This window comes from Manacus vitellinus, unplaced genomic scaffold (genome assembly GCF_001715985.3).
Source record: "Manacus vitellinus isolate BGI_N305 unplaced genomic scaffold, ASM171598v3 scaffold_15_pilon, whole genome shotgun sequence".
Classification (NCBI taxonomy): domain Eukaryota; kingdom Metazoa; phylum Chordata; class Aves; order Passeriformes; family Pipridae; genus Manacus; species Manacus vitellinus.
Window position 1 is genome coordinate 6,022,518 of NW_021939122.1, and position 15,801 is coordinate 6,038,318.

The 15,801-nt window shown below is 41.4% G+C and overlaps 1 protein-coding gene across 1 annotated transcript in view; it reads right to left on the reverse strand.

The window, feature by feature from the left end:
• Positions 1-1,967: 1,967 nt before the first annotated feature.
• Positions 1,968-15,801, reverse strand: part of ANTXRL (ANTXR like) — a 56,970-nt gene continuing 43,136 nt past the window's right edge. Inside the window, exon 18 of the mRNA XM_008929851.3 lies at positions 1,968-7,093. Within this exon, the coding sequence (XP_008928099.2) occupies positions 6,863-7,093 (231 nt within the window). The 3' untranslated portion in view covers positions 1,968-6,862. The remainder of the gene's footprint in view (positions 7,094-15,801) is intronic.

Here is a 15,801-nt window from a genome sequence, read left to right on the forward strand (position 1 = left end):
CTTCAGCGAAGTATTTACCCATGCAATCCTGCATCTCTGGAAGCTTAAAAGAAAACATTTCTCAATCTATGTTGCAGGGAAAATCTTCCAGGAGGAAGCCTTTCTTTCAGGGAACTTGTTCATCTCATTAATAGTCTCACAGTTTTCCTGTGCTGCAGTCAGAAATCAGAGTAATACCTGGCTAGGAAACTCCAGTGCAACCTTCCTTGCAGTGAAAAGGAGGGTCCTCAATGTGCAGGGAGAGGGGGAATTTGTTGCAGAAACAGATGAAACTTCAGATGAGTCCTATTCCAAAGGCTGATCTTCACAGAGTAAAGATCAGACAACTTCCAGCATGGGCAACATGCTCTGCCTGTGGTTTCTTAAGGAATGGGAGGATAGGGGGAAAGAACATTTTTTCAGTTCCTGGCTCAGGTTGCTGAAGCCAATAAAATTCTCGTTGCTGACTTCCATGCAGCCAAATAGGGTACTTTGGCATATGTGAACATGTAAATATCACTCCTGAGACTGTGAAGTACATTTGATGAAAGATTCTAAATCAGCACTAGAAGCTATTTATAGACAAGTCTATAACCAAAGACCTGGATCTGCACATTCCAGTCTCTGGGAAAGTTCAGGTCAAATCTGAATTTTGTTGTCTCAGACATGCATAAACCTAACCAGCCACAGCTGCAGCCAGTGTTGGGTTTTTGTTAATGCAGAATAAAAGTGCCCAGAGCTTTGGCTCCAGGACTGCTTTTGTTTATCTGATCTCTTCCAAGAGCCTGAGCCTGCTTTTTGAGTAAGAAGCAGAGGGAAGAACAAAAAAGAGCAAAGGCCACAAAACCATACTGGATGACTATTGTCTTGCCAGCTTGAGCAGAGTGAGAGCAAGCTGGGCTTTTTGTCAGAACCCCTGACTTCATGAGGGAGTAGCATGGCTCCGGGCCAAGGATTTTGGTTCCCATTAATAGCACAGCCAGTTGGAGCTGCCAAGAGGGAAGGGGATGCTTGGCTCAGCCACCACGCAGGTCCCACCTGCTTTGCCACGATGAGTTCATGTGGCTACCAGACCCCCAAAAATCCGTGTTCACTGCTTTTTGCAGAAGAAGCTCACATGTGCTCAGGGAATTGCGTGCGTGCAAGGACAAGCTTCCTTTCCCTTGCACACAGGGCTGTGGCTGGCATGCTCGGCAGATTGAGTGCATAGCAGAGCTCAGCAGCTTTGCAGCAGCCTTGATTACCCATAATTGCAGCCTGCCTACTGGGGTTGGAGATTTTTGTGGCCTACCTCCTTGACCTTCTTGCCTGTCTGATGTTTCCATCAGTGCCCCCTCCCCATCCTCCATGGGGCTTGAACAGATACAGAGGAAGGAGTAGAAGCAGGGAGAGAAAAAAAACACAGTCAAGGACAGTGAGGGAGAAGGGGTCTTATGATCCAGTCCTGTGTCCTTCTGAGAGGACTCCTGAAAATCAGTAGTTTGATCTGAAGCCCGGTGCCCTCAGTGTTTTCAGAAGTGTAGGTTTTGCCATGGAATTTCTCTTTGTTAAAATCTTGAGCTCTAGCATCTTGCATGTCTTTTACTTTGTTTCTATGTGTTGGCTGACCTCAAGATATCAGCAATGAGTTCAGACCCTGCCCCATGTCTAAATGAATGTTGAGCCCAGACTCCAGCCCAATTTACTCAGCATGTCTACCGTTTCAAAAAAACAGTGGTTTACCTTTGAATTAGGCAAAGATTGGAATTCTCAGGCCAGAAACATGAAACTGAGGCACAGAACATACCCTTGTCTCTAGTTAAATAATGAATCAGTAGCAAGTTGGGAATGGGAATTCTGACTGCCCAACTTCACATTCTTCTCCTGACTGATGGTTGAGCTGATTAGAAAGTCAGTACAGACAAGCTACCCACATCTTCATTCGCAAAGCCTAGCCATGACAGACAAGCTTATCACCTCTTAAAATAACCCTGCAATGAAATTCTCTGTAGTGTTTAACCAGTAAGCACTTTTATTGTTGATTTTGAATTCATTAAGACTACATTATGTTGGATTATAAGACTTTGGCTACATCTCCCACATTTTCATGCAGGCATTACATTTGCAAGGTTTTCTCAGAAAAATGGAGCACATGCCTAAAATGCATAAAGGTTATATGATTATAACATGGAAGCAGCATGTCAGTTACAGAACTTTGTAGCACGTGTACCAGTAACAAACCCATACCCCCATGTAAAGCTTCTTTGTCCCTCAAAAATCCAACTGCTCCCTCTGGCCCTCATCTCCATGCCCCAGCTGTGTATCAGCCACATCTCCACTGTTTTGAAAACACACATCTTTCTAAACAAAAACAAAACAAACAAACAAACAATTGAGTACAGTATATTTTCCCCCCTTAAAAACTAAAACATTTCTCCTTCACTACTCCCCCTTTTTCCTCCTAAATGAAAAATCTATCATAATCTACACTGTTATATGTTAGGAATCTCTATTGCATTATTCAAAAGTATATCAGTAACAAAATTCTAAACAAACTAGGATGACCCAAAAATTCCCCTTACCCCAAAACTACAGAGAACTGAAAATGCTATACTGCATTATCACACTTGCATGCGTGTATCCTGAGCCACCTCTATTTATTCACCTTGAGCCCCTTTTAATAAATAACTGTCCAGCAGTAACATCCAGAAGTGTGCTGTCTCCTCCAAATTAAACTCTATATTTACAGAAGTAGGGCTGTTTTCTCAGTGAAATGTTTCTTTAAAAAAACAAACAACAACACAACAAAACAAAGTAATAACAATAAAAACAGCATACAATTAAAGAGAGAAAGCATATTACTGATCATGTTGTCTAAAGACCAACAGGAGTGAAAAGCATTAGGAGCACCAGGTGCACATGCATTTGAACTGGTACAGTTCATGAAATAATGTCATTCATTGTTATGCTCACTCTTTCAGATGAGGAGCTGATTCTTTTCCTTTCTTTTTTTTCTTTTTTACATTTAGGACCGTCTGCTCTGCAGGTTACTCTCACAGATGGCAACACATGCACTGAGGTTGAAAGATGGCCATAAATATGCTTTGATCAATGTGGTTCTGTATCATCTTTAAACACACAGGGTTTCCCTCCCTGCTGCTTTGCACCTTGTGTCATTTCACATCTGTGCTAAGTGTGAGCCAAAGATCCCCTGAATCCACATTGTTCTCTTGGATTTGGGGAAACATTAGATACTCGCTTTTTGCAAGCGTCAAATCATGGATTTCCAAACTACTGGAAAATACAAGGGAATCATCCACCACGAGAACATTTCTTAGCAATGTAAGTACTGTAATCACAACTGACATACAAGAATACCAAAACAAACATTGCAACATGGAGCCAGTTAGAGGGATTTTGCTCCTTCATTTATTTTGCGACAGTTCTCAGCTGATAGACAGCAGTATTCCTGCCTTGATTTCAGTTGGCCTATTTTGATTTATACCAGGTAAAGATCAAGATCAACAGACAGTAAAATAGCAACCAGTTTCTCCTACTGCATTGTTACAATGCCTGAGGTCACTGCAAACAGCTACATTTCTACACAACCAAAAGGCTTTTCTGTAGCCACTGCAGCACATTCATTTCCCCCACCTTTGCAAAGGCAATTCAGTTTGTGTTCACTTTCTCTTCTTCCTGCTTTACCAGCAAACTAAACCTGCAGGGCTCCCGTCACAGAAGCTGCAGCCAAAACTTAAGTTACACACCAAATGCTTAGTTTTCTACATATTCATGCAGGGAACTCCATTTATGCTGAATCTAATTTTCAAATCCATGGTGCTTCCTGCTTTATCACATCTGATCACCTGGAAGCCCAAGCTGTTCCTATTCTTGCTGCACTTGCAAGTTACGCAGCAATCGTTAGTATCTGTTATCTCTGCAAGACTATGATCCCAGCAAAACAAAAAAGAATATTCCCCTCAACTGCAAACAACAGGCATGTTGGACATATGACTGTGAGAAGCTCTCTCTTAGCCAACACCTCCACTGTTACTGGTAGTGAGTCAAATTTTACCAACATTAACATCAATGCAAATCTGCAACAACTCTGCTCAACCTTTCCAAGATCTGTAGGGGTGCACGACAATACAAAGTCTGGCTCATGGCCTTTTTCATTAGCTAAACTCTTGACCCATCAGTTAATCTCATCGCTGCCTGCTGATAAAGAGACTTGGTGTCTACAGAACAGTGGTCTTCTGTGGTCTTCCCACAAGCAGCTAGAACTCTAATGCCATGTTTTGTCCTGGCACAAGAATCAGTTTTATTGCCCTCTGCTATTTCAATTCCTGATTAAATTTGTTGGGTAATTTTTCTTCTACAACCAATATAAGAAGCTGCTGGGTTCAGCTGTGCATACACATTATTACAAATAGTCTTAGACTGAGCAAGGTTATTTCCCAAAGGCTTCCGTATAACCAACATAAAGTCAGTCAATGATCTCTGCTTGTAAAGCACCTTCCCCCACATCCAGGTTCCTACCCTCTCCCTGCAGTCATCCAGTTCCTTTCACTGGTGTCAGAAGCAGAGCTTCACCAGAACTGCAGTGGAAAACTGGATCTGTTTTAGTTTCACCTTTCACCGGAAAGAAACAGAGATAAGCGATGTCTTTGTATCACATTGGCTGCAAAAGGTCTTTATATTCATAGCAGTGCCACTCTCGAGCAATTTTTGTAAAGGAAGAGAAACCCAACAAAAACCTACACAGTTCCCACACACAAACACAGACACACGCACACACATACACACACTCTTTTTTCTCTTCCAAACAGAAATCCATTCTTAGGAACCAAAATATGCAGACTTATTCAAGTGTCTAAAAAGAATGAGGATAGGGTTGAGTGCATCCCAATTCTCCTTTATGATCACAATGAAGTCACAGGTCAGCAAAGCACTTGAGCATAAGGAAGTTTCTCTTGACCTGCAGGACATTTTAAAACATGCAGAAGTGCTTTGCTGGCTCAGGCCTAAATTAGGAACAGCTCCAGGGGCAGCTAGCACCCACGACTGTAATTCCACTACCTGCACCAATACACATGAGGTAAGAGCATAACTCAAGAGAGCAGAGCAGTGCAAGAGGAGAAAGAGGCTCTGTGGTTCTTCTGAGTTTACATCTGACAGCCTCAGTTGCATACACACGGCATGTCACAGTGATTAGCATAGACTGATGAGAGCTTGGTGTGATGTTCTGCAAGTGGGACTTCCACTGGAAAGACTAAGCCTGATTTCTGTTTGTACCAGTACAACTTTATATGCCTATAGCACCTGCATGAAAAGGTCATAAATCTGGACCAATTCCATGATACAGTTAGTGTTTTATCTTAGACTTATGTGCCAATAACTACTGTGATGTGCTACACACCCACACACAGATGGAGAAATAGATATATGCTGTGTTATAATGCAACATATCATTAATTCTACAACTATCCTAATTAACACAGCCAGTGCCAAAGCGAACCAGCACAGGGATTTGCAGTTACCCTCTCCAATACAATATGATAGGTAGTAGTGGAGAAAAAGCAAGCTCAGGTGTTATTTTGATTCACTAGGGAATGCTCTGGGCACAGCCCACTCAGGTATTGCTCAGTGAACACTAATCATGGGCTGACCCACAGTCCCGCGTCATAAATTCCCACCTCTGTGTGGGTGCTCACATCTCTTTCTGATGACACCCAGAATTGAGGTCATGGATGAACAGCCACAATGTTTGGGAAATCCTCTAGCCAAACATATGAAACAGGGATAAAAGCTCAAACTCACACTTCACATCATGCCTCTCAACCACAGGTAGACTGCAAGGTTACATATTATTGGGACCTGGGCTGTCTAAAGAAAGAGCTGCTTATAGAGGAATTTATGTTTGAATCACAAAAGGATCTAGTTCTGCTTGGCAGTAAGATCAAAAGAAAATTTATCTAATTAAATAACAACAGAATCAATCCCTCAGTGCTACTGATGTAAGTAACACACGCTGTTTGCATATTACAGCATCTATGCTCAAATTGAATGTATGTTTGCTCCATGTTGGACTATATTTTCTGTAAATGAAAACTAAACACCTAGCCAAAATGCTTTTCTCAAAATTCCTCTGAACTTTGGACAAATATGAACTGAAGTCTTGTCCAACGTTTGGATTTTTAGACACAGTAGCTGGCCTTCAGTGGTTATCCTATGCAACCAAGTCTAAACATATGCTGAGATGGTAGGCTCAAAACTGATTTTTCCAGGTGAAAAAAATGTATTTCGCTTATATGCTAGATTACTGAGCTAGATTATTGGCACATAGTCTCATTTTACCTCATTATTTATATAGGCTTCTTATAACTTTCATAGAAATTCCACCTGCAGAACCAAAGGCAGAAAGTTATCTTTGCAATTATTGATCCATACTAACATCTGGATGCAGTACTGTTAGGGAAAAGAAAGCAAATTCCTCAATGAGCTATGTTTAACCAATCTGCAGGTGGCAGCTATCAAAACCACTGATGCACGTATACTGGCTAAAGTTATTAATGAATGATCTGACATACCAAGTCAGACAAATGTCGTATCAAAATAGATTTTCAAATGTATACATACAAAAGCTCTACTGTATCTAGATGATCATTTTTATTTGTTTCTATATCCCATAGCTCTGAATCTATCCACTGAATGTTTACTCAGCACGTGTGGTATAAATATAGTCATATACTAAAATTGACACTTAGCTATTTTTCTTTTTTTTTCCCTTCTTTTTTTGCTGACCAGCAACAAATTCTGATATCTTTAACTGTAAACCAATACTCAATAAATATGCTGTGTTCAGCAAAGAGACATGTTGTGTCGATCAGGGTTTTGCTGCCCTCTAAGCCATAGGCTGCGGGGGTGGGCGTGAAGGAGGAGGTCCAGGAGGGGCTCGGGATGGAGGTGGTCCAGGAGGTGGCTGCCTGGAAGGGGGTTGCAGAGACACAGGAGAAGAAGAAATCCTTGGAGCATTGTTGAGGGGAATATTGTCACGTCGTGGCAGCTTCGGTGGCGGGCTGTAAGGGGCAGAGGTTCCATCCGATTTCACACGAGTGAAGTTTATGCATCTTCCCTAGAGGTAAAGAAAAATTCGTTATTTGTAAAAAGAAGATATTTTGACTCATCAGCAGATACTCAAAGGGACTATAAGCAGAGGGGCCAGGCTGCACTTCATCCAGTATTATTCACTGGGTCCTAGGCATGACATTTAAACCATGCTGTACTAAAGCTCAGCACTAGAAACCAATGCTTTCCTTGAATTTCAGAGTTCCTGCCTACAGGGAACAGCCCAGGACTGGCTTAAACCAAAAGGGACCACAGCATGACTTGGCTCACATGTGCTCTCTGCTCCGCTACTAAAGCTATGAAGAACATGCCCAAAGTGACAGCTCCACCAAAGTCATGCTTGCCTTAGTGGGATCCCTGACTGACAAAGCTGTGCTTGAAAAAAACTCATACAGGATTATACCAGAGGAACAACATTAGCAGAGACATAATCTGTAGCTTTCATTTTCAGAGTGATCCAAGCCTGGTTGGTATCCATGCTTTGAACATTACACTGGGATAGTACATCTGTTTTCTGTGCTCCAATGTAGATGTGGCTTCCCTCAGAAACACCAACAAGGTGTGGGATTTGCACAGAGAGCTCTCTAATGAATGTGTTTTCAGAATGGATGTGGGATGCAGGACCTGCAGATTGAAATTTTAAAACAGGAGTAGCTTGGGTTTGAAAAAAATGCAAGCACTGGGGATGTCCTAGTCAACTAGAGGCTAAATGCAAATATTTCAGGGTTTCCTTTAGCCAAAATAAAACTTTGCATAGGTTCCCACTAACCAAGCTCCAGACAGGAAGAGAGACAGACAGACCCCAAAGACCACCTAGCCTTTCCTGTGGGGAGCAGCCAGAGGCTCCTGAGTAATTCAAAACCTACATGGCAACCTCAATCAGACACCTCAGGTAGGTTGCACGCTAGAATCCACAAACTAAATTCAGCTAAAGGTTATGCCAACATCCCCCAAGCAGATTCAGGAGAAGGACTCCAAACATAGAAAACTTATCTCAAAGCTAAGCAGCTGTAGATCACAATTCCCCCCAGCTACCGATGGCTGTGATAACAGGAATACAAGAACCCACACCAGTGACAAATTGCTCTTGGCTCAGTGCTGTCTGGCATGACAAAACTCTGAAGGTGTTTAGGGAATAGGCTGAGTTTCTGTGGCAAACCCACAAATCACAATTTCCCCAGGAAACCAGGCAAAAACCATCACAGCAGCACCACAACTATCCGTTCTTTAAGTGACTTCCAATGCCTGCACCTTTATTCATGAAAACTATTTCTTTAAAAAGAAGGGAATCACTCAAGTCTATGGCTTCTCTGAAGGAAGGCAAGCAGCATTTCAATAGAAGCTTGTGTAAGCTCCAGAGAGCTCAGAAAATGACTCAACAAATGTACTAATACCCAAAGGGTACCACCCTACCACTTAGTTGGACTGAATGGCTCGGGGATTCAAGAGCTCAGCTGCCAACATGAGTTGTTTGAATGGGCATGTTGTTGCTTGCACATGAGACATACTCAGTAGTTCTCTGTCCCAGCTTTCAGCATCACAATTCACCACTACACTTAAACAACAGCATCATGAGTAGAATAAAATTGCCTTTCCAAAAATCCAGGCTTGTTACAGCAGACTTTGGTCATGAACTAGGCAATACTATACTGGGGCCAGAGTCTTTTCACGGAGGCAAATGACAAAAGCCAAGGTCTTGGTTACTTCTGCAACAAAGATAAACTACTGGATCAAAAAAATCCAAGTCAATGCTTTGCTCCACTCCATCACAGAACTCAAGTTCTCACCAGCATTGCAGTAAGCAGCCCTTCTTCTTAGCTATTTGTCTCCTGCTGTGCTTAACTCTATTCAGAGCACATTTGGAAATTCAGCACTATTTACTGACATGAAATGAATGTTACATATATATTTAACAGTTGTACATCAGATTCATTAAAGGAAACTCAGCCTTGTTATTTATAAACTTATGAATTTAGAACAGCTAAAGAATCAGGACAAAAGTAAAAAAAAAGAAAAAAAAGGTCAGAGGTACTCATATGAGATGCACCATATGGGGAAGGAAAAAATTTAGGACAGAACAATCTCCCTCACAGTAAATGCAAAGCTGAAACCCAACACCAGTGCTTTTGCCTACAAGCCTTTCCTGCTTCTCTGTTGTGTCTCTCTCCCAAACATCAATTCCAAATATATTCATAGTCTATAATCAAAGGGGATCCCATAAATCTGTTTGCATTACTTTCACTTCAGTTAAAGTGATAGGCGACGTCAAACTGCTGCCAGTTTCTGCCACACTCACTGATTTGTCAGACAGATGGGTAATTTAAAGGCCATGCACTGCATTGTGTCAGGAAAAATACGGTTGGGTTGGGGGAGTCTGACAGATAGAGGCTTGGAAGATCGATGTATGTATTGTGACACTTCCTCACAAAAGATTATCGGTGTTAGCCTACAATCTCATATATCAAAGACTTCTGGTGAATACTGGAGCAAATCCTCCTGAGCACTTCAAGCAGCCATTGATAAAATGAGGCTGAACTCTTAGCCAGCGTTAGGATTAACAGCTGAAAGGGAAAGGGAAGAACAAATGATATTAAATCATAAGTGATAGTTTGGACTTATCAAGTGTATTTCATCAAAGGATTTCTAGGTTGAAGAAGCCCTCCACATATCACAGTTTCCTAATAACAGAGGGCCACTGCTATTCTACCTAACACATGCATCCCTCTGGGGTTAGTTTATAAAAAGATCCATGATGTTTCTCAAATAAACATGCTAACCACAGGATTTTTAATATTTTCTGTTTGAAAGAATTAAGTCATTTCCTCTCCGAAGGCATATAAAGGCTTTTAAACCCTGGAGAACAAGGACAGAAATGAAGTATCCTGCACACTTATCTCTGCTCTTCCTGCACAGAGTATTAACAGGGATTAAGAGCCATCCCAGTTTAGTAGTGGAAATAGTATATTTTTTCCAGAAGCATGGTATACACTTAGTGTGTCAGGGAAGGTGTCAGAGTTGCAAGGTGCAGCAGTACCAGGATGATCTCAGGCACAACAGCTGTCGGTAGCCGCTGTATTGTTTTCCAGGAGGCAGATGATCCGTGTAAATCCAGTTCTGTCTGGTTTCGGCCCCGCTCCCGATGCAGCATCGCTCAGATGGTGCGACCCACACCGCGTACTGTCATTCAAGCTCCAACTGAAGGTCAGCAATGTGCCATATGGAGTTACGCCCTTACTTCAGCTCACATCTGCACAGTCTTCCTAATGCACAATTATTTTGCCTTCCCATATGTCCATCCACTTGTTAGGCTCTTGTTATGCTGCTTGCCAAATTGGCTTTTCAAAAAGTACAAATACTGAAGCAGCAGGATCTGCCCTTGTCCCAACTTCAGCTTTCATCCCAGTGTAACAATCACATGTGCAATTCAGGCACTTTGTACTTCTAGGCAATGCCTCCTCGACCACCTAGGATGTGTTTTTGTGTGTGGTTTAAGGGGGGGGGGGAAGGAAGGGAGGAACCTCTTGAAAGCCACTGCATCATGTTGCTGGGCTACTTCCATCACAGTGCTCAGTACATCATTCCCCAGCACTCATTTCTCCAAAATATCTAGCTACTACTCAGCAAGTTTTCAGTGGAAAGAATTCCGGAAATTCAAAGTCTCTTCACCCATTATACTAAGAGCACTTCAGCAAAAAGCATTTAAAAAATCCAGGTCCATCTAGCAGTAGCTGCCCTTTTCTCTCTTCATCTTAATACACGCATTGGTTTTTAACAAAAATCCAGTTTCATCTGTGCGCATACCAGAGTGTTTGTACACATAAAAGTATGCCTGTTTCTTATTTTTAGCTACATTAGTTGACTTAATAAAAGATATTCTTCCTGTTACAAATCTTGAGTTTCCATTCCCTCTTGGTTTTGCTTATAGAGTCTCATTGCTGCAATTCTGAATTACAGAGGTGACTGAAAAAGAGTTGGTTTCACTTAGTTTACTGAATTTTCTTGGTCTTTGACCTTGTAAGAATATGATACTTGCCTTTACATTTTAGAATGGATTAAAATAAAATAATTCCTTTAAAATTTGAGCATAGCCATGCAATACACTAGACCACCAAATAAAAAAAAGTAGCTCCCAGTAAGAAAGTATTAAAGTTTTTATTATTTTTTAATAAAAGTATTATTTAGGATGCTGAAACATAAAATGAACATAATTTCCTTAGGCTCAACTGAATAATCACCTCTCTCTCTCTCTCCAATTTTGTTTATGGATGTCACTGGGATGACTCTGCCAGCTTGCTGTGGACATGGTTTGTCAGCATGTAGCTTCACTTCCTAAATATCTATTGATAGTTCAGTGTAAAAATGTAGCTCTAAAACTCAAAAGAATAGATTCAGGCTTTTATGCTACCTATAAAATCACAGGAGTGAGCATCTACAAGTGAAGCATCAGCTAAGTGAAGGTTGTGATCCACACATCCAGAAAACCATGGGATATATACCTTTAAGATCAGTGATAATGAAAAAATTGGATCTTGGAAAAATTAGGGATTACCCTGTCCTCTAATCAAGAACAGAAGTCTTCTAGCAGAAACACCTACACAGAATATCCTAAACAAGCCACTATGGGAAACTCATTTAGCAAATTTATTTAAAGAGGTAGATTATGAATACAATAATTGTACACAGAAAGAGCAGAACTGAGGTGGTACAGAGCTTTCACTATTCGAGTTCCCTGGGCAAGTGTCAGGATTAGCAGCTGGCTCCTCAGGAGCCAGGATCTATGTGCATCAGCCTTTGCCAAAAGCTTCCTCACACTGCACTGCTTCACGCTGACTGTGCGCTCAACATGTCACGGCTCATTAAAACCTTCATGGATTTCCTGGGAATTGCACTGATTACCCTGAAGCACACAGGCTAGAAATTAGTGAGCTGCTGAAACAGTTTGTCACGTAAAACCTAAGGCTGCCTGGTTTTCAGGCATATACAAGTAACTTTTACTAACTCCTACTTTTACATTTGGGACACAGATATGGTTTTTATATTGGAAAATAAAGTACTGGAAGTGTCAGAGATTCCCATATCACCAATTTGGTGACTGACCATGGTTCCAGGTCAATAAATATGTAATTTATCATTATTTTCTAATTATATTACTTAATGATTAAGTTCTAATTATCAATAGCAATTATACTGTGGTTATTGCATTAATCATTAACAATTAATTTATTAAATTATAATTAATGTTTATATGTAGGCATTTTAAGTTATTAGGTTTCAAATCAAAACATTAAATATCATCAAGTTAAAATATTTTTTTGCATGATAACCTGACTCATTTACATATCTTCCAGTTTAATAAGTCCTCTCTTGTAAAGAACAATTTTCTGGGAATCTATTTGGTAGTTCCACAGTGTTGCCTATAATTATGGTAATCCAAAATAATGAAAAGATAAGAGAAAATGGGGTTGACTGAAGAGAGGAGGATTTTAAAAGTAAGGTCCAGTAAAGTGACAGTGTCCAACAATGAGAATGTAATTATTTCCTTTCATGTTGCTTTCAAAAAGGAAAATCAGTTCAGCCCATTCTTGATCCAGTGTATTAGCTGGTCTTTTTATAAGTAAACTCATATCCCTTCTGCTTCCTCCTTCCATGACTGAGTTATTGGAGGGGAAGGAAATCACTGCACTGTGGATTGTGAATCACTCATACTATAAAGTGAGGACCCTATAATGGCCTTAGGCACATCAGATTAATTCAAATCAAAAATTAAAAAATGATGAATGCAAATGAACAAGGATGATCCAAGCAGTAGCAGAAGACTGTTTACAGCACAACACGAGTGAGGTAGTGCTGCTAAGAGGTGTAACCTACTGGGCTCACTGAACATGCTTCACACAGCAAAATGAATTAGATTCAGCTTTAAGATGTGGGAGGTAACACAACTTTAAACAGGACACACGTCCCGATGCTGGAAGGGGCAGTGATATTTAAAAGCAGATGAGGCACGTGTGTATCCTTCACAGAGTCTACAAAAACCCTCTTATAAGCAAATCTATGCTTTTTCTCTTACTTTTCAGCTACCAAACTAAACCACCCACAAATCCTGGCTCACTGGTGCAGCACCATGGAGACACAGCATAGAAAGTTAATCCCTGCTTCAGAAACTCTGACTCCCAAGTCCCAAACAATAAGATAGCTGCACATGGACCAGGAACTGATCCCACTGTGACAGTGAGACACAGATAAGGAATGTCTTGGGCTACTGACACACTCAGAAAAAAACCTATTGTCTTAGCCAGGGTATGGCCAGCATTGCTGCCCAGAAAGCCCAGGGAAGATGCCTGAGCACCTCTCATAGAGGCAAAGAGGCACCAGCCTTGATTTGTAAAGGAGCTGGGAGAAGAAATCCTTCAGAAGCCCAGTATGCCCTCAGACACTCTGGCTGTGGGAGCCAAATAGCTGAGAAAATAGGATTTATGGGGTGAGGAAGGGAGGAGGGAGCACAGGAGCTCCTCTTTTGACATAAAATGTGTGATAATCCCATCTAGAGGATCCCCTAGAGACCATGGGAGGTATGTTGCCAGGGCAAACTCACAAACAGATCCATGGCATGCACTGCACATAACAGCAGCAATAAAAGTGATCTTTCGGTTCACTTGCTGGTCAATGGAAAAGTCAACAACAACCAAAAGTCTTCATTTTTCAGGCAAAACAAGTATGTCAAAATAAATTTAATTCAGGAAACACATTCATTTCAAAATAACTTTGAGTTTTGGACAGAAAAGGTGTTTCAAAACAGAAATTGAAAATACTGAAACTTATTCAATGGGTATTTTTTCCACTTCAGCTAATTCTACTAACATGAAAAAACATTTACAGCTTTTAGTCAAAACAAAGACAGTCTTATGGAAAGCAGCGTTCAAATCTACTAGGGAACTAAAATAGGAACTGTTTTGCAGTAAGATTAATAGCTGCAGTATCCCAGGCTACTGTAGCTTCTTTAATCAGAATACCAGGAGCTGAATACAATCAAGTACTGATAGTTTCCCAAGAGACACGCATCTGCAGACACTAGTCCCCAGTTCACAGTCCCAACTGTGCACAGCACCGCTTGAAAGGAATGGGTCTTCTGGGCGCAGCCTATTCAGTTAGATTTAACACCAGTGCAGAAATAAACTGAAGAGAAGGGGGCTGCTGCCAATTTACCACTGGAGAAACCAGCCAGTAATGAGGCATCTGAGGGAGGAATAACTCAGCCAGGGAAATTGGCCTTTTAAGCTAGGACCAGGACCCTTCAGCAAAATAAACTTTGTGCTGAACACATCCCTACCATCCAGCTCTCACATGCCTGATTCCACTTTTTCAGCTTAGGCACATAAGAAAATCGACATGGAGAACCCATCCCAGTCTTGAAGACAGGGCTATTCCAATAATATGCATCACACTCCATTCAGCAGGGAACTGCATATTGTTTCCAGCCTTGCCTCAGCAAGGAAATGCAGCAATGGGCTACAAACACCTCCTGAAAGAATGGCCAGAGTCACAAGATATCTTGCAGGAATGCACAAAACATCACATGTCTTGGACCTTGCTGAGGCTGTGGCTGAAGTAATGCACAGTGCAGACTCATAACAAAGCCTGTTGATTCTGAGCCTTAAAAAAGCTTAAGTGACAAAGGGAACAGAAAAGAAAAATGCTGGGCATAATCAAAGTTAAGGTCTATTAGATATACTTTATATTCAGTACCAATCTCAAAGTACAGTCACACCAGACCAAATCCTACCCAAACCTCAGAGAAATACCTCAACTTAAACCCGCACTCACAACGTGCGATTTACTGCCTTCCTCTTTTCTGACAGCTTTTATGGAGGAGGATCCCAGAGTGGAGGAAGTGAGGAGAGCCACTGTCAGGTCATGTCATTTACTCAAGGTTATGCAGGGGAAAAAATGGTATTTACGAGTTCAGGACTCGTGATTCACATCCCTTGTTTTAACCACAGCACCACACATTTCTACACTTGAATGCTGACCAGACTAGAATGTGGTTCAAGAAAAAAACAGCCGTGGTTGGTTTGCAAAAGATTTTCCTCCTTCCTTTGACGTTTTCAGGGAAAAGGACATTGCATTTGTCCATCTTCTAGAATGGGGAGGGCTTTGGAGCATAGCAACAAAATCAACAAACATTTGCTGGGTGCAACAGGCTCAGCCTTGAGGTATTGGTGGCTTGCTGGAAGCAGCAAATTAGGCCACAAAGGACTGTAACTGGTCTTGCTCAAACTGTAATTAAGTGTCATCATGCTTTCCAGGGTGAATTATTTGACTGTCTCTCAGGAGCAAGCTGGGATTACAGTGTGCACAGGGGAAGAGCACAATGCTCTTTACCTACCTAGGGTACAGGATAATGATAGAGACTCAGAGATTTCTGGTGAAAATGGTTATTATTTTTCCTTGCCTCAGACAAAAATGTAAGGCCCTGGCCCACCACGCAGGCTGCCTCTTTGTCTAGAGTCTGGAAACAGATACAAGTATCCCCAACAGTTCTCTGGATAACTGGCCCTTAAATGGCTCTGCTGCTACCCAAAGCACATAGATGGTAAACCCGCAGTTCACAACCTCCTCTGTGCTTATCTCACAAAGATTTTCTTCTCCTGGGATGGGAATCACAGTTCATTATCCATGCTAGCATACTGGTAAAGCAAAGAAAACCTCTCCTCCCCC